Raw genomic sequence first — 18386 nt, forward strand, 5'->3', positions numbered from 1 at the left:
AATGGCAATTAGCAATGGAGCTGTCCTCTTTGTGTGTTACCTTTATAACACAGTACAATGTGACTGCAGATTCACACCAAGACTTTCAGCCCTATTATTTGTATTTCAGCAATGACAATTAGCAATGGAGCAATGGCGCAATGGAGCTCTCCTCTTTGTGTGTTACCTATATAACACAGTACATTGTGTGACTGCAGATTTAGAAGACCAAGCCTGCCAGACCTATTAATTCTATTTCAGCAATGACAATTAGCAATGGAGCTCTCCTCTTTGTGTGTAACCTATATAACACTGTACAATTTGACTGCAAATTTAGAAGACCTAGCATGCCAGACCTATTATTTCTTTTTCAGCAATGACAATTAGCAATGGAGAAATGGAGCTCTCCTCTTTGTGTGTAACCTATATAACACTGTACAATTTGACTGCAAATTCAGAAGACCAAGCCTGCCAGACCTATTATTTGTATTTCAGCAATGACAATTAGCAATGGAGAAATGGAGCTCTCCTCTTTGTGTGTTATCAATATAACACAGTACATTATGTGACTGCAGATTTAGAAGACCAAGCCTGCCATAGTAACATAGTTGATGAGGTTGAAAAAAGACACCAGTCCATCAAGTTCAACCTATTTTGGATCTCCTGCGATCCTGCACTTATATTTGAAATTAATCCAGAGTAAGCAACCGCCAATCTGTTTCAATTTTGAAAATCCCCCCAGACTCAATATTGCAGTCCTATTTTTACCCTATATCCACTACTATCCTTTATTTTAAATTAACGGTCGTATCCCTGGATACACCTTTCCGCTAAAAATTTGTCTAACCCTTTCTTAAACATATCTATTGAATCTGCCATCACAACCTTCCCTGGCAATGAATTCCATATCTTGACTGCCCTTACTGTAAAGAACCCCTTCCTTTGCTGGTTGTGAAATTAATTCTATTAATTCTATTTCAACAATGACAATTAGCAATGGACCAATGGAGCTCTCCTGAATGTCACTGGAGACTTTGAAGAACACTGCTACCCCTCCTCTTTTTTTTCTACCTATGACGCTGCCCAACTGCTCTGGAGACTGCCAAGAACTGAACTACCCCTTCTGTGTCCCTCTGTGAAATTGCTCTGGATCGCCATGGAGGCAGGTACTTATAGAATCCATGACTCGCAAGATAAGACGACGTAACGATGATGTTTTGCCTCGTTTTCATTTCCGAGGGCGCGCAAAAGTACCAAGCCGGCACGATACTGGGATCTGCTAAGTTTGGGTGTATTCGGTTCTCAGGAAACTGAGCCTGAGCATCTTTATTATATGTTGGTAACGTTAAATAATGATTGCTAAATTAAAATTTAGTATAAAGCATCATCAGTATAAAATAATAATTAAACAGCATCAGTCATAAGTTATAAAAATTTTCTTCTGCACCATAAAAAACAATATAAATGCGTAATTGTGATGTATGCCAAATATTTGAAACATAATATGATAGATCATATTACTTTATATATTACTGTTTTTAAAATAATCTGGTGATGGCTTAATATTGGCATGCACACATTTTGCTACAAAAAAGATATTGAATAGGTGGTTTATTATATATGTCTATGTAGACCCCTTTTTCCTTATCAAGCTTTAAAAACAGCTATTTTATAGAGAAGATTAACTGGATTGCAGAATAGTATTTTCAAGAGCATTTTAACACCATATAAAAATAAAGTGTGATGAGTTCAGATCAATAAGTTTACAAAGAGATGGTCATGGGGATCTACTTTAAATGGCTTAGGGACTTATGTTTTAGGTCCTGACTCAAAGGTAAATTTCTCCTAATCTAAAACATCCTCAATTACCAAAATATTTTACCTTGATATCCACCAGCCGGATCACCTGAAGGCAAGGTGAAATAATATTGAATGTCTCTTCCTTTATATAGCGTCTTCCTTGATAATTTTCCTACTTGATAGCTGAATTCATAGTAAAGATCCTGGGAACCATAAAGACAAAAAATAAAATGTACAGCATATAAAACATATGTAGCATTTATATCTTGAAGGGCCGTTAAATCTCACTTCATGACTCGCCCATGTTACCAGCTACCACACCTAGGGGCCTCAGTATGAGACTAGCAAATAACATCATAAAGGTAGATTACAATATCTTAAAATCATTTCTAATCCTGAATTTGAAAAGTGTTTCAACTGAGTGCCACAAGGAAGGATTTTCTACTTTTACCTATAGAACATCATTCATGTTATTATGCATTATTGCTCTCATTCCTATAATAATAATCTACTCGTAATTTATTTATTGCCATTTGAAGTTTCTGATTACTATCTCTTCTCCTATTTTGTGCCACCCACCTCCATTTTTACAATTCTCAGTACATTTATTTGACACTTTCTGTCCATGTGCAGTCTAATAAGCAGATAATACGATCACACACTGCATTTTGCTAATCTATAGTATAATACCTACACTACCAACATTTTTACTCATCACTGCTATGGGAACCTCATTTGGTAATACCACCCAGATACCCTACACTGAATCACCTTACCCCCCCCCCCCTCCATTCTGAATTCAATTTTCTTTTCTTTTTGTTGTTGGTTCTGGTTTGCCAGTAATCTTCTCTCTTTTCTCCTGTCCACCCCTCTATTCCTCTATTTTTCTCCTTCATTTCTCCATTCCTTTCTCTTTGTCATCCCCTTTCTCAGTATATTTGTACCATTTACTTATACATCATCTTCAAAAATTATTAATAAAGTACCACATATTCCTATTGTCTCCCTCAAGAATCTATTTTCTTGTGCTCCCTAGCAGCCCACACCACCCACCTCTAGAAACCTATGATTGGATATGCAAGATTTTTACTCCACATCCAGGAAACCAATACACAATTAACATTTTGGACAATGTTTAATGTCCCATCAGCTTTACCCATTCCCCTCTGACTCTTTGGCAATCAAGGTACTAGATGATTCATTTATTAATTTATTCCACATTTAGACCTAGGCCTGCATCGCTTGGCTGACCGATATATATCCTCTACTAAATGTCCAGTCCAAGAACTAAGTCTTGTTTTTAGCCTGATCAGACAAAATTTTTATAAGTACATAAAAGTCAGATATTTTTTAAACATCCACTTATCTCTAGCCCCCTAATATGCCTCACTCACAGTACTAGATTCATATTATTATTTGGTCATAAGACAGGTTTAATCTTATTTTAGTACAAGTCCCCCTTAGAAACACCTAATTTTACTTAGACCTTAAAGGCCCTCTACCAGCCTGAAAATCCCCAGAGAATCCACCTTAGTGAAAACTGACAATAGAGTTAACTTTTGCAAATTTATGGAAACTATTTTCCTCTAGCTAAACTGCCAAATGATTACATGGAGAGATTGAGAACATTCCAAGCTCACACAGTATAACTACACTACTCACTATTACCACTGATACTGGTCTGTATCTACATAAAATGTTCTTAACATACTTCTTTGATAGGGCATTGTTTTTTTCATGGTTATTGACTGTGGCAAACCCATCAATAGATATATTTACTATGCATTCTTCTGTGTATATCTTACCAATACTATGCTGTCAACAGACTGCACCATGCCATTCATTGTAATATTTTAGTTTTATTTACTTTATGCACCCTTCCCACTTCCCTTCTATACCATTTCTCTCAAAATTGTAGCTTATAATGAGACAAAAAAAATTCTAATCTATTTATCTGGAAAAAGTCAGACCTCACATCTTTCTCTCTTCCCTATTCACCACAATAGATATTGACAGACACCCATGGTTATTTTTTTAAAAAAGTTTTGCAACAATTTTGCTCCTGTAGAAATGTTTGACATTTTCAATTTTGCTTTCAACCATAAAGGAGCAGTAAAATAAATTTGTATAAAAAAAATTGTGGATATTCTTTAATTAGGGTTGCAATTAGAAATGCTTGAACTATTCAAACCAGTTTAAAATTCAATATAACCAACTTGGTTCGATCAACTGGGATTTTTGGTAGGACCAATCTTTAAAATATGGAATACGCTTTTGGTTCTTTTTTTTTAATAAATTAAGTTACTGACATAGTATTTACAAAATATTTTGAAAGCAAACATGTATTTATGTTAAACATATACCCAGACCATATACCTCTTTGCCTGATGTGCAGAAAATACTGAAAATGGTGAACACTTCAATGCCATCTTTGGGTTGAACCTGACAGGTCATCTTCTGTGGCATTTCATTGACTGTAAAGTATAGCTGTGATCTGCCAAACTCGTTACCCCATAATGCTAAAAAACACAGAAAAAACAGGTCAGTTTGTCACATTACATTATTTAACCAGATTGGCCAGAAGTTTGCCAGTTGCGGATTATACTTGACTGAAGAGGACATCACATGAGTGGATGGTAGATAATCACTTAATGCTTACATGCACTCACATAATGTCCTCCAGCCATATGATCCAGTTACACAGCACGTTGGTTTGGAAGTCAGTAGGTTGTAGTGTAGAAAGTGAATAATGTTTGTGTGAACTGTGTAGAGAGGTGATTATTGGGTAGAATATTTTAAGGAGTTTAAGAGGGTGGTTTAAGTATTTGAAATACTTGTGTGAAGAGGTGTGTTTTCAGGGATCTTTTAAAGGTATAGCTGCGAGTTGGAAGTCATGTTGTATGAGAGTGAGAATTCCACAGAATGGGTACAGCCCAAATAAAGACCTATAACGGAATTGGAGGAAAAAGATGTGCGAGGATGAAAGGTGCAGATATGGAATAATTTTTATTGGATTTTTATAAAGTATAGGTAACTAGTCTAAGGACTGGTAAAGCAGTAGAAGGAGGTTTGGTGCGGAAAAATACTCTACCCACTGTGTTTAAAGTGAATTTTAGTGGTGAAAATCTGGTTAGGGACCAATAAGAAAGGAATTTCAATAGTCAATGCAGGAGATTGAGAGTGAATAAATTAAAGATTTTGCAGTGTCTTGTGTGAGATTTTTGTATATTCTGGAAATGTTTTGTAGATGCATGTAACAAGATGTGGAGATAGATGGATGTGGGGGAAAAAAGGACAGTCCTGAGTCGAATTAGACACCGATGCAGTGAGCTTGAAGGGTAGCCCTTTTTGCTGTGTTGTTCACAGAAATAGAGATGCCAGGTAACTAGCTTATGTTGGAAAGTTTAATAGCTCAGTTTTTTTAAAGATTAAGTTCAAGGTGGTGAGAAGACATCCAAGATGAAATGGCGGAAGGACATTCAGTGATGTGGGCCAACACAGTTAGTGAAAGATCCATAGAGGATAGGTTACATTTAGGTGTATTCCATTTAAAGGGGATGCTGAAACTCAAAGAAGCTTAGTAGTTTTTCAAGTTAAGTGGTATAAAGCAATGACTGAGCATTGAAGTACTCCAACTGGTAGAAGAAGCTGCAAGGAGAGGAAGTCAGAGGTACTGTTTTTAAATAAAAAAATATCCTTAAAAAATGATAATAATATTTCTTAGTTGTTTACATTTTTTTTTTCTTTTAAAGTTTTTTTGTTTTGTTTTTTTATCTGTCATTTATTATTATTTTTCTTCCAACCAATAGCCGACAATAGACATTGGATAACACAGGAATTACATTTTAAGATTTATAACTACGTTTGTTCAAACTGGAGCTGATATATGATCATATGTAATGAATAAAACAATCAAATGTAGCACATTTTGTTAGATCTGATGCGTGCAATGCATCATGTGGGACGCACCTCATCCATTCAACCAAGTAGCACTGATGTACAAGTTGTATAGGTAGTGACAATAAGCATAAGGTTATATATATTCATCACAAGAACATCTACTGTTGTTTGAGTAATGTGTGTGAATAATTTTTTTGCAGAGATGTAATCTCGCACTTGTTAGGCTCAGCAACCTGTGGTGTATTGACTCAGATGTAGAAGCTTTGCTTATAGTGTGCAGTGTTCTGTTGAATACTGTGCAGCTGTCAGAAATCTGTAAACTGCTTACTGACTTTGTTTCGGGAACCTTAGCTCATCGAGGATTGCCTGGTTCAATGGAAGGAGTCCCACAATTACTATAATATATGAAAAATCTCATATTTTAGTTTTTATCTTAGCATACACTCTCCCAGAGTTTCTCATCCCTCTCCTTGAGTACATGTAATAGGGTCTGTTTTGCCTATTTTCATCCTATGATCATCATATGAAGTGGATTAAATCTAAATAATTTGACCAGTTATTGAGCCATATAATGCGGCGCAGGGAAGTCTTCATAACATGACAAATTGGAGTTACTTATAGAGATAGACAGGTCTACAACTCTTTATACATCTTAAAGGGAAATGCCTAGGATTAGGTTATTTAAAAACCCTATTATTATTATTATTATTGTTTAGTTATGAGGTGTCACAAAGAGTCAGCAGTGCCATACATAGAGCATGCGACAAAAGTACAGGGTAACAACACAGGACATGCAGGCAGAAAAAAGACAAAGTGCAATAAGTACAGAAAGTACAAATAAGTTGCTGAAGCACAAAAATTTAAACTCAGCAGAGAGCTGGTGCATAAGCAAAGAGGTGAAAGTGACTACGAGTGCGGAGAGAGTGGGGATGGAGGGAAGAGGATATAGAATAGGAGGCTGAACCTGTGCCCACTAAAAGGGTCAGGACAAAGATGGATATGTGGAAGCGAGGGAGAAGTGGAGAGACAGTGGCAGGAGTCGAGTGGAAAATGGGGGGAAGCCGGGGGCAAAGTAAAACCTATTTAGTAGAACCACAAAAGTCTCTTGTCCGGCCCAGGCTTCAGGAGATAACCATCCCTACTAGTACTTGGGAAACTAGAACATTTTAAATACACACTGTGCTCAGCCTGATTGTTTGAGAAAAGCTAACCATACAAGCCACAGCCCACAGCACTATTTGTGAGAAGAGGGGTTTAGGGTTGAAAATTTTGCCTAAATATTGGAGTCTCCCTCTTTAATCATATAGCAGGACTCACCCAATGTAACATCCAGCATATACATCTTGCTAGGCTTCAAAACATAAGGATTGAATGTAATGGTCTGAGAGGAAATACCTGATAAAATAAATCAGTAGTATAAGTTATAAAAACTCACTGCAACAAAAGCAAAGCCTACTTTTATACAACATGTATTCAGGGAAGGATCTATCAAGAGACAGGTGTCCCAGATAGCATGGTTTTGGGGCAACAAGATGTAAGAAATGTATATAAAAACACATTTTTTGCAGCCATAGCCTAATTTAAAGGCATCCTGCTAGTACATATATTTAAGGATACAGTGACAGTATTAAATTTTAGAATTTACTAGTACAAATGGTATGTTAATTTGTTAAAGAAAAATAAGGATGCGCTTTAGGTTATCAATATATAGGAAATTAGCTTTTTAACAGGCTAGTTTACAAACAAGCAAAAAACAGCATTAAATATAAGGAATTCATATTACAAATTGTACAGTACTGTTTTTTAAATGAGGATTGCCTTTGGGCTAGATTATAGTAATAAACAATAAATGATTAATGACAAAGACACTACAATTATTTGTAATATTTGGTCTCACCCATCCCATCTCGTATGTGTAGTTATGCTACAAGTGATCTTATGGACACTGTTTACTAGCAACACACTACAGACTTGTTTATATTCCTATATCTAATGCAACTAAAATAGGATATATTCATAAAATAAGTAACACAGTTGCTTGCAAAACAGTTGTAAACTTAAAATTAGTTTGGAACAAATATTTGTGAATTTGTTCTAAACAGCACTTCATTTTCTACCAAGAATATTATAGTTAAATCAACCAAAGCAAAACAAAGGAACAATATTGTATAATTTTATAAATTCCTAGTCTCAGAGAATCGAGAATTTCCACATTTCCCATATATATCTGAATATCAATTAATGTCAGGGCTAAAACGCTCATATTCTTAGACATGAGATAAACTGTCAGATTTATATAGTACAGTCAAAGCAGAATTAATTTATACCCAGATTCTGATGTAACAAAGAGATAAGGTTAAATGCTAAAGTCAAATTGCAGAAACATATATTTGGAATATTTAATGGGTGATGGCATCACATAGTAATCATTTTTGGGTTTGACATACCTGATGTAGTATAACCGGTGAATACATCTTTACTAATTGGCAGTTTTAGCCAGTTTACAAAATATACAGTAGTAGTAGATGCTGTCTTTGAAAATTCCACAAGGTTGTCGCCACCATGGTTGACCATATCGTCATCTGAATAACCATCTACAGGGTAAAATTCGCCTTGAAAAAGACAGAAATATATATTTTATTTAATATAATATATCACTGAAAATTCTAAAGAAATGTAAATATATTGAACTCACCTTCTGTTCTTGTCCCAGAACCTCCAATACCTTCCTCAATATGACCAAAGAAATGTGACTCATAATCTGTCATAATTAAGAACATTGTTATTTTTTTCTTTTCATTGTTATTTTTTATTATTGGACAATAAAACATACTAGTGTAGTTTAATATGTGCAAATATATGCCTCTATATGAGATAGAGTTTACTTTCAGAGATTACCATGGACTTTTAAGACAGCAGTAAGGACCAGCATTTCTCTTATAGTACATAGAAACTGTTCTTTGGTCACATGAGAACAAAAGAAGGTTGTTTGGAATCATCTTATTAGCATGAATACAAACATGCCAATGATATTCAAGTATGAAAACTATGACATCTATTTTTAAAGTATTGTTTTCCTTAAAGGTGTGAAAAATTGGTGAGATTTGCTTACTCTCTTTTACTATCCAAACATCATGTAATAATTGTATTTACTGAAAATATGGCCTAAAATATTTTCATCACATATAGTAAGACAACCCCTTTTTTCTTTCAAAAGTGGGCCCATCTGTTATACAAGGCCTTAGCTGGAATCCTAACCCTTAGCACTGTTTTGGTAGGATCGACCCACACGATGTGCAAGAAAAGTGACAGAAATCATAAATGCTTCAACGTAAGAACAAAGTGCTATAATAGGATGACTAAAATAATTTTTATATGCAAAAACTCACACATGAAAAGTACAGTATGAAAATCAATCCAATTCTACTGCTACAAATGCAGTCCTGGTATAGCACAATTTCAATGTGGCAGAAAAAGAAAGACTATCATTTATTTTTTATGAAGATTCAAAGCAGTGTGAGGATAACAATTTCCCGCTGCGTTGCGTACCTGCATTCTCGTATTGCAGCAGACACCTTTCCGGGAAGTCTGCTTAAAGCTGGAGAAGATGGGCAGCCATTTGTTGTGCCAAAAAAAGAGAACTCCCTGATTTAACCCCTCAGTGTCTTTTTGGCCAAAAGAGAATACCTAGCTGATCAGCACCTCCGACTCAACACGAGCGGAGGAAGACTTTAGTCAGCTTTTCTAAATGCCTACCCCAGTAAGCCCAGATGGAAATAGCTATCTTAGGGAATATGTTACCAAATCTAGCTATACCTACAGAAACAACTTGGCAACATGTAAGAGTAAGTAAAACAATACATATGAAATTATGCCATCACCGTACACTGCAATACATATTAACACAGGGACACTCTTATAATACAGTGTGAGAGGTGAGATCAAGCAAAGCCAACTCCTGCCACTTCTCCAAGAGAGGTGCGGTGTAGAGCAGGTGTATTCACAGAGTTAAATCTGCATAAAGGTATGCATCACGTGGTTCCCAGCCTTTCTATAATTAAACACATCCATATTTAATTTGCAGGATATGCTGGAACTTGTAGTTCCATAACAACTTGAAATTTTACATGTGTTGTAAAAGTATAAATATACAGTGAGTGCTGACATTTTCAACTGGGAGCCATAGTTTCTAAGCCACAAAACATGGTATTTTCACTGTATACAAGCCTCCAGAATTGTGGTCTGTATTATGTTTCTGCCATCAGACAGAAACATTATCTCTTGTGGTTATCTGCCAGCTCAGAGTAGCCAAGCACAAGATATGTTTCTTTGGTATCATGCTTACTGCTAGACATACATTTCTCCCCCATGTTCACAAAAGTTGTTGCAACAAGGAGGCCACAAAGATCAACAAAGGAGAAACAGATGTCAACAATGCCAGCAGAACTGAGATAATTTTCTAATAGATCTTTGTATAGATCACCCCTGTCCTTGGTGTGATGACACTCCTTGGTACTACTATATAATATCCCACTACCTTCACAAATTTTTAACTCTTTTACATTTGTGATATTTGTGATAAGATGATTATGTGTGAAGGTAAGCACAGAACTGATCAATGCTACGTTTTTAGCTTGTCAAGAAAAAGAAAAAAAAATTCGGGTAAAAAACGAATGCAAAAGGCATTACATCTATTATAATGGAGATGTTATAAAAATGTATGGTAAGGTGATTTGGGCACGGGCATCTATACCTTCTGTTCCATGTCATAGTATGTTAATTATTTGTATCATGATCCCCTCAAAGTACTGCATATTGCAATATATTGGTGCTTTATTATTAAAGATAATAATATGCTCCACTTCCTCCTGCAATCAATGATCCAAGAACAATGTGAGTGATGGATAGAGGTGGACAGACTGGTGGCTGAGCAAGAGCAATCTGGAATGGGAACCTTATATCCGCTGTCCCTAGATTTGTGCCGCCAGAAGTAAATTTTCACATCACCTCGTGGGAGAAACAACCCTGTATACTAGCCCAAAAAATCTACTCTGTTTTGTATACTAGCCAACAGGACAGGTTTGGGTTTTTTTTAAATGCTTATTACAATTCACTCCAATTATGTTTGCCTTCTCTTGATTTGCTTCTTGAGCATTAATGCTTAATATCTGTTTTAGTAATTTTAGAGGTAATAGTTTCCATGTAAAATTGTAACCATAGGGAATCCCATACATGCATTTCATGATGGATAGGCAGAGTATTGCATAGGGTTTGAAAGCAGGATACATTATTTAATATCAAACAGCTGTCTGATCGTTTTTAAGATAAAAAATAGTATGAGTAAGAAAATAACCTTAACTCACCATTTAGAGTCTGATTTTCTGCATGGCTCTGTAAATTAATTCCACCCTCTCCATCTCCACTTATGTAGCCGCTTACTCCATCATACATATGCAGTGCTGGATTTTAGCAGAAAAAAACACAATTAGTAACTACAATTTTTCTTTTAATTATTACCCCTTGGATTTATCTCAGTATTAAAGTAAATAAAAACACAATGTCAAGTTAATAAAGTCCTGTACTGAAAATGACTATGTGTACATGTGTGTGCATAGATATAACTTAAATTGAATGGATTGGCAGGTATACCACACAGACTCACCATAATGAATGTCCCTAATTTCCAGGTAAAGATTTGTCCCTGAAAATGTCCCATTTTTGTTCAATTTTGCAGTAAAATTACCTTTTTTTTCTGCATGCCAGATACAATTCTTTCCATCTTTTTTATGGTTTTGGTTAAATAACTTACTATACATGAAATAGTAGTATATAAAAATGCAGAAGAATGATATTATAATCAAAGTTAGTAAACATGACATGATGGGAATTGTAGTTCTCCAAGTATCATGCATGAGATGCTGACATACTGCACGGTTCAATATTAAGATGTCACTATTGTAAAATGTCAACTGTGCATTGTGGACCTCAGTCTTTACACTGACTGTTTACATTCTGATACAGGGTAAAAAATAGGTTGTCAATTCTGCTTGTTTTTTTTTTATAAAATGTTTTAATATTGTACTCTAAAATAATGAATAATAGGTGTTAGTGGCATGAATGGGACTCCAGGGTTATTTGTTGCATGGTAATATAACAAAATAACAGTCCTTTTCTATAATTATTTCTATCTGGTGCATATCTACATATTTCTATTAGAAATAATATTTTGGTTGTTGTGGTGTTTTGTACTTATACAAGACAGTTTCTTGTAAATGAAAAATAAGAGTGTTAAGTAAATAATGTATGTCTTTTTTATTGATTAGGAATAACTGTGTATGCAGCCTCAATATTTTTCTACTTTTTCTACTTATTTAAAGTGAAAATGGGCAATAATATCGCACACACATGCGTGCGCTAATTCAATTCAATGCGCTCTATTATATCCATGGCTTTAAACATGTCAGTGTTTTAATCTGTACACAGAACAGAAAATAAACTAAGCTATCAAATTGTTTTAGGGGATGTACAGAAGGGCATACTACAAATAAATGTATCATCATGCACCAGGCGCGGAAGAATAATAAAGTTTACATTCCCAACAGAGCATTTAAGTTGTTTGTACTATTTGCATATTGTCTTTTTTAGAGAGTTAATTTGTTAGAAGTTTATGTTTCCCCTTGAGGCAGAGTTTTCATATTGCAAGTTCCATCTTAGCTTAAACTAACATAACATCTTAAGTCCTAGGGGCGCACGCAGGGGGGTTTCTGGTTCTCCAGAAAACCCTCCCCTACGCGCAGATCGGGGGCTAAACAGTGCCCCTATACAGTACTGTGCAGCAGCCGAGGCGCTGTCAAAGACGCGTCCGCGGCATACAGCACCGCCGTGGACGCTTCTATGACAGCGCCGCGACTGCTGTACAATACAGTGCCGCCGAAATGGAGCTCTCTCTATTTTTTTAAACCCCCCCTTTTAAAATCCTGCGTTCGCCCCTGAGTCCATAGCTCAATGCTGCAGTGAGACTAATCTTCCTCTCTTGCCATTCTACTTCTGCCTCTCCTCTTTGTCAAGCTCTCCACTGGCTCCCAATATGCTATATAAACCTCTTCAAGCTCCTCTCCCTCACCTAGAATACCCTCACTAACTGCACAGCTCCTTACCTCTGCAACCTCATCTCGATTCTTACGCCTTCTCGCCCGCCCTCTATGGTCAACCAATGTCCACCACTTCATCTCTCATCTGATTACCACATCTCACTCCCGCATACAAGATTTCTCCTGTGCTGCCCCCTTATGGAATGATCTCCCTCATTCTATCAGGCTTTCCCCTAGCCTGCAAACCTTCAAACAATCCCACAAAACACACTTGTTCAGTACTGTCTACCCTACCTCTGTCTAACCTCTCCCCTCCCCTATCCCCTTTCTTTATCCTTCTTCTACTTCCATTCAGATGTCTAGTCCCCTCACTCCAACTCCCCCTGGTGTTTCCTGTTTGTCTGCCCCCTCCTATAGATTGTAAGCTCCAGCGAGCAGGTCCCTCTATTCCTTGTGTCCTCCTCCTTCTGTGCCCTTCCTGTTGCTTCTGGCACCCAAGCTTCATTCCTCAACCTTGACTCTGGGTACCTAGCTCGGTCCCCTTCTCTCCCATCCCCAACATTACTGGCTCTAGTCATGCTAGCTGTGCCCACACTCTTGGGTCCAAGACCATACTACTTCCTACCTCTCTTTTTTCCCCTTTCTGGCTTCCAAGCATTCTTTGTTCGCTCATACCTCTCTGCCAGGTCTATCTGCCTCAGCCAGGTTATCAATTCAATTACACTTTTTGTATTTGCACTTCCCTGTATGCAGTGTTCTTTTTTCTCCTATGCACTATGTACAGCACTGCAGACACTTTGTAGCAACATATAAATAAAAGATAACAATAATAATAGCTCAATATGTGCTCTATTCACATGTATGTCTTATACATGTCTCCTTATATGAATTATGCAATTAATTGAGATGGACTGTAAGCTAAATGTTTGTATAGTAACAGACATGTCAACTAATAGCCATTCAACCATAAAGCTTTCATATTTTATAAATGCCTGGTTTTAAGTGGCTTACCTACCTACTTACTAACTCACACTAATAAATACTACAGCATAACATGATATTCAGAACAAGAAAACGTGTGTGGGTAGGATTGATACTGAATCAGTGGTCGAAGTTGGGTTGTATATGGTGGAACGACATAGCGACTTTTCCTGCTGCCTTCATTGTAAAACCATCAAATTCCATTCACTTACATTTTCCATACAACCATTTCTACATTTCCACTTTGAGCACTGTTCTAAATAGTAATAAAACAAAACCAGGGGCCTGATTCATTAAGGATCTTAACTTAAGAAACTTCTTATTTCAGTCTCCTGGACAAAACCATGTTACAATGCAAGGGGTGCAAATTAGTATTCTGTTTTGCACATAAGTTAAATACTGACTATTTTTTCATGTATCACACAAATACTTGATAGCTTATTTGTACACTGAAATTTAAAGTTGATATTTGTGTGCTACATGAAAAAACAGTCAGTATTTAACTTATGTGCAAAACAGAATACTAATTTGCACCCCTTGCATTGTAACATGGTTTTGTCCAGGAGACTGAAATAAGAAGTTTCTTGAGTTAAGATCCTTAATGAATCAGGCCCCAGGTCTTTTAGTTCTTCTGTGTATTTCAAGTGAATTATTACTTGCCTACTATCCCAATTACACGTAACATGTGGATGCACAAAATGCATTGATGCACCCCTGAATATCCCTTGGACTTCCCCTCCAGGATCTCTCGGAGGGGAAGTGGAAAAAATAGGCAACTATGTACATAACATTCAAAAACATTACAGTTAACTTTTAAAACATAAATCAATAAATATTGTGTCATGCCAACAAATATTATCTTCATATAAGAGTGTATTGAAATACCTGTAGAATCAAAATCTGAATCTCTTGATCTATTCTTTGCTGGCTCATGACTCATAACTTCTCTACCACCTGTTGAGCCTTCTTCTAGCAGATCCATATGTGGTCCAGGTAAATCCGGCGTATACAAATTGCTTATAGATTCAGTGTTTTCAGTATTACCATGACTCAATTCTGGTAACACATCTGATTCAAGTAAATTTTCTTTTGTGAATTCTTTTTCTGTATAGGTTGGTGTAGGGTAAGATTTACGGACTTCCATTGATGTTCCATTGTAAGAATGATCTGCACCAAGGGAGCTTGGAACTCCCATACTTTCTTTTATCCGGCAAAAGGGAACTGTAAAATGTATTCCATTAATTAACATTTCTTTCCAACTTACTGATTACAATTCTTTACTTTTGGACCATTTATTTTATATATTTAGAAGTTATTTGCATACATATATACTAGAGATGCTCACTGACCCCCGTGTTTTGGTTTCGTATCTGTACTAAGTTTGTGTTTTTGGTTTTGGTTTAGGCAAAACCGCCCTTGCATGTTTTGGTTTTGGATCTGTATTCTTTTGAAAAATTTGCTAAAATATGCTAAAATCACATAATTTTGCTCTTTTTTTTGTTCCAACATTATCATTAACCTCAATAACACTAATTTTCAGTCAATTCCAGTAAATTTTGACCACCTCACAGGTCACAATATTATTTTCATACACTTTCGGACTAAGACAGCAGCGAGCTGGCTGGATGCTAAGTGACAGAGCTACAGTCTTCAGGATCTACACCTGCACAGCCCAGCCCAGATGAAAAGACCACAGCTGCTAGACAACAGTCATCACCTGCAACCACCACTTCAGCCAGCCCAGAGGAAAAGACCCCATCTGCTATTTCTTCAGGAAACAGCCAGCCCTTTTCCTCTGGAAAGACTATGTCCCCTAGCAACGCAGAGGATGTTGTCTCTTGCCAACCTGATTTTGTGGGGGTGCCCGGTGATGCTCCTGTCCCTAGCAGTATGCCAGCTCCAGCGGTGAGTACAGATGACCACAGTGACACCCCTTTGACTGACCACACTTTGACTGACCCTAGTCACCCCAGCATAGACCCCCCTGCAGCATATCCTGACTTAGACGATAGTGAGGAAGGGAAGAGTTCAGGGCAGCGCAGCTCTCTGATCCCTCACTGGAATGCATGAGGCGCCAGCCTTCCAGCGAGGGAGGTAGGGAGTGTGAGCTGGTGTAAAGGGTTGTTGTACCGTGTAGCTAGGAAGGTAGATGGGGATAGACCAGTCTGGGAACAAGTTCAACTGGTGGTACCACTAATGTCAGTTGCCCATGAAATCCCTATGGCGGGACACCAGGGCAGAGACCGAACACTGAAGCGCCTGACACAGAACTTTTTCTGGCCTGGACTGTCGGATGACGTCCGGCCCACTGTAAGTCCTGTGATGTGTGTCAGCTTCTTGGGCACAACAGTGCTCATGCTCCCCTCAGGTCCTTGCCAAAAATTGGGGAACCTTTTCAGCGAGTGGCTGTAGACATAGTAGGTCCCCTGCCTGTGCCCAGTAGATCGGGGAAGAGATAGATCCTCACCGTGGTGGACTACGCTACCCGGTATCCAGAGGCTATAGCTCTGTCCTCCATAACTGCGGAAAAGGTAGCGGATGCGCTGCTAGGAGTATTTAGCAGAGTAGGGTTCTCTAGTGAGATTCTAACTGGTCAAGGGACACAGTTAATGAGTGAACTGGTCCAGTGTCTCTGGGTAAAGTGTGAAGTGCGGCAAATCCGTACTGCCCCCTACCATGCCCAGACTAACGGACTGTGCGAGCGGTTCAATGGTACTCTGAAGCACATGCTACGGGCATTTGTAACTTCGGAGGGGGGGGGCTGGGAACACTACCTGCCGCACCTCCTGTTTGCTTATCGTGAGGTGCCGCAGGAGTCTACCGGTTTCTCCCCCTTTAAACTACTATATGGCCGCAGAGTCCGTGGGCCTCTTGACCTCTTCCGGAAGTCTTGGGAAGGGGAGCTACCCACCCAGGATGTCTCTGTGGTGGAGTATGTGTTGAAGCTCCGAGATCAGTTAGAGAATCTCATGGAGCTAGCGCAGGCTAATCTAGCGGAAGCGCAGGCGATAGAGAAGACTTGGTATGATCAGGGCGCGCGTGCCAGAGTGTTTAAAGTAGGACATAAGGTCCTTGTTCTGACGCCCGCGCGCCAGAACAAGCTCCAGGCTGCCTGGGCTGGACCGTACACGGTCTCAAAACGCCTGAGTGACATCACTTATGTGGTGTCATTTGATAGCGACGGTAGGCGCCAGCGGACCTACCACATAGATATGTTGAAGGCATAACACGAGGGTGTGGAGTTGGTAGCAGCGGGTTGCTGCTTACCAACTGAGGAACCAGGAAGTGACCCACTACCTGACCTTTTCGTGGATGCCAGAAAGGAAGATGGTGTAGAGGAAGTAGACTGGGATGAGCAGTTGATTGCCCACAAGAGGGAGCAGCTTCAAGCAGTGCTGTGGCCCTTTGCGACTCAGTTCAGTAGGCAGCCCGGTCGGACTTCCTTGGGGATGCACCATGTGGACACTGGTGAGCATAGGCCAGTTAGGCAACCCACTTATCGGGTCTCACCAGAGGACAAGGAAACTATATACAAGGAGGTACAAGAAATGCTTGCGCTAGGGGTGATCCAGCCATCGCATAGTCCATGGGCATCCTTCGTTGTATTGGTTCCCAAGAAGGACAAAACAACGCGGTATTGCGTAGACTACCGCCGGTTGAACGAGGTGACCGTATCTGATGCCTATCCCCTGCCCCAAATTGACGCTTTGTTAGACGAGTTAGCTGGAGCAAACTATATTTCCACTTTTGAGTTGAGCAAGGGGTATTGGCAGATACCGCTGACCCCTAAAGTTCAGGACCAGGCGGGATTTATCACCCCATTTGGCCTGTTCGAGTTTAAGTCCATGCCATTTGGGATGAAGAATGTGCCCACCACCTTCCAGCGTGTGGTTGATTACCTGCTGGAAGGGTGTAAAAGCTTTGCTCAGGCATACTTGGATGACATTGCCATTTTCAGTAAATCCTGGGAGGACTATCTGAGACATATAGGGCAAGTGTTGGGGAAAATTCAGTGGGCAGGTCTTACCATCAGAGCAGACAAGTGTCAAATGGGGATATCAGAGGCGCAGTAGCTGGGTCATTGTGTGGGGGGAGGTAGGGTTAAGCCGGAACCAGCTAAGGTAGAGGCAATCCGAGACTGGCCCCGGCCCACAACCTAAAATCAAGTACTGGCCTTCTTAGGGACCTCAGGCTACTATAGACATTTTGTTTCAAACTTTAGCACTGTAGCGAAGCCCCTGACAGATCTCACTAAGAAGAAACTCCCCAAAGTAGTTAACTGGACACCCGCTTGTGAGCTGGCATTTCAGTGGTTAAAGGAAGCCCTGGTTCGTGCTCCAGTACTGCTGGCGCCTAATTATGACAAGGACTTTATTGTGAAAATGGAGCATCACAGTATGGACTGGGAGCAGTAGTTAGCCAGGTGGGGCCTGATGGGCAGGAGCACCCCGTGGCCTATTTGAGCAGAAAACTGCTAAACCGGGAGGTGGGGTATGCCACAATTGAAAAGGAATGTTTGCCCATTGTTTGGGCAGTGAAAAAACTACAACCTTATTTGTATGGACGACATTTTACTGTGGTGACTGATCATAATCCTTTAAAGTGGCTAAAATACACCTCAGGGGAAAATGGCCG

At 38.8% G+C, this 18386-nt stretch overlaps 1 protein-coding gene across 1 annotated transcript in view; it reads right to left on the reverse strand.

The window, feature by feature from the left end:
• PKD1L1 (polycystin 1 like 1, transient receptor potential channel interacting) overlaps positions 1 to 18386 on the reverse strand; it is a 197653-nt gene that overhangs the window by 118290 nt on the left and 60977 nt on the right. Inside the window, exons 11-17 of the mRNA XM_075214369.1 lie at positions 14637 to 14972; positions 11043 to 11138; positions 8375 to 8440; positions 8127 to 8291; positions 6997 to 7074; positions 4156 to 4298; positions 1862 to 1982 (exon numbers count right to left, since the gene is read on the reverse strand). Of these exons, the coding sequence (XP_075070470.1) occupies positions 1862 to 1982; positions 4156 to 4298; positions 6997 to 7074; positions 8127 to 8291; positions 8375 to 8440; positions 11043 to 11138; positions 14637 to 14972 (1005 nt within the window). The remainder of the gene's footprint in view (positions 1 to 1861; positions 1983 to 4155; positions 4299 to 6996; positions 7075 to 8126; positions 8292 to 8374; positions 8441 to 11042; positions 11139 to 14636; positions 14973 to 18386) is intronic.

This window comes from Mixophyes fleayi, chromosome 5 (assembly GCF_038048845.1).
Source record: "Mixophyes fleayi isolate aMixFle1 chromosome 5, aMixFle1.hap1, whole genome shotgun sequence".
In the NCBI taxonomy this organism is placed as follows: Eukaryota; Metazoa; Chordata; class Amphibia; order Anura; family Limnodynastidae; genus Mixophyes; species Mixophyes fleayi.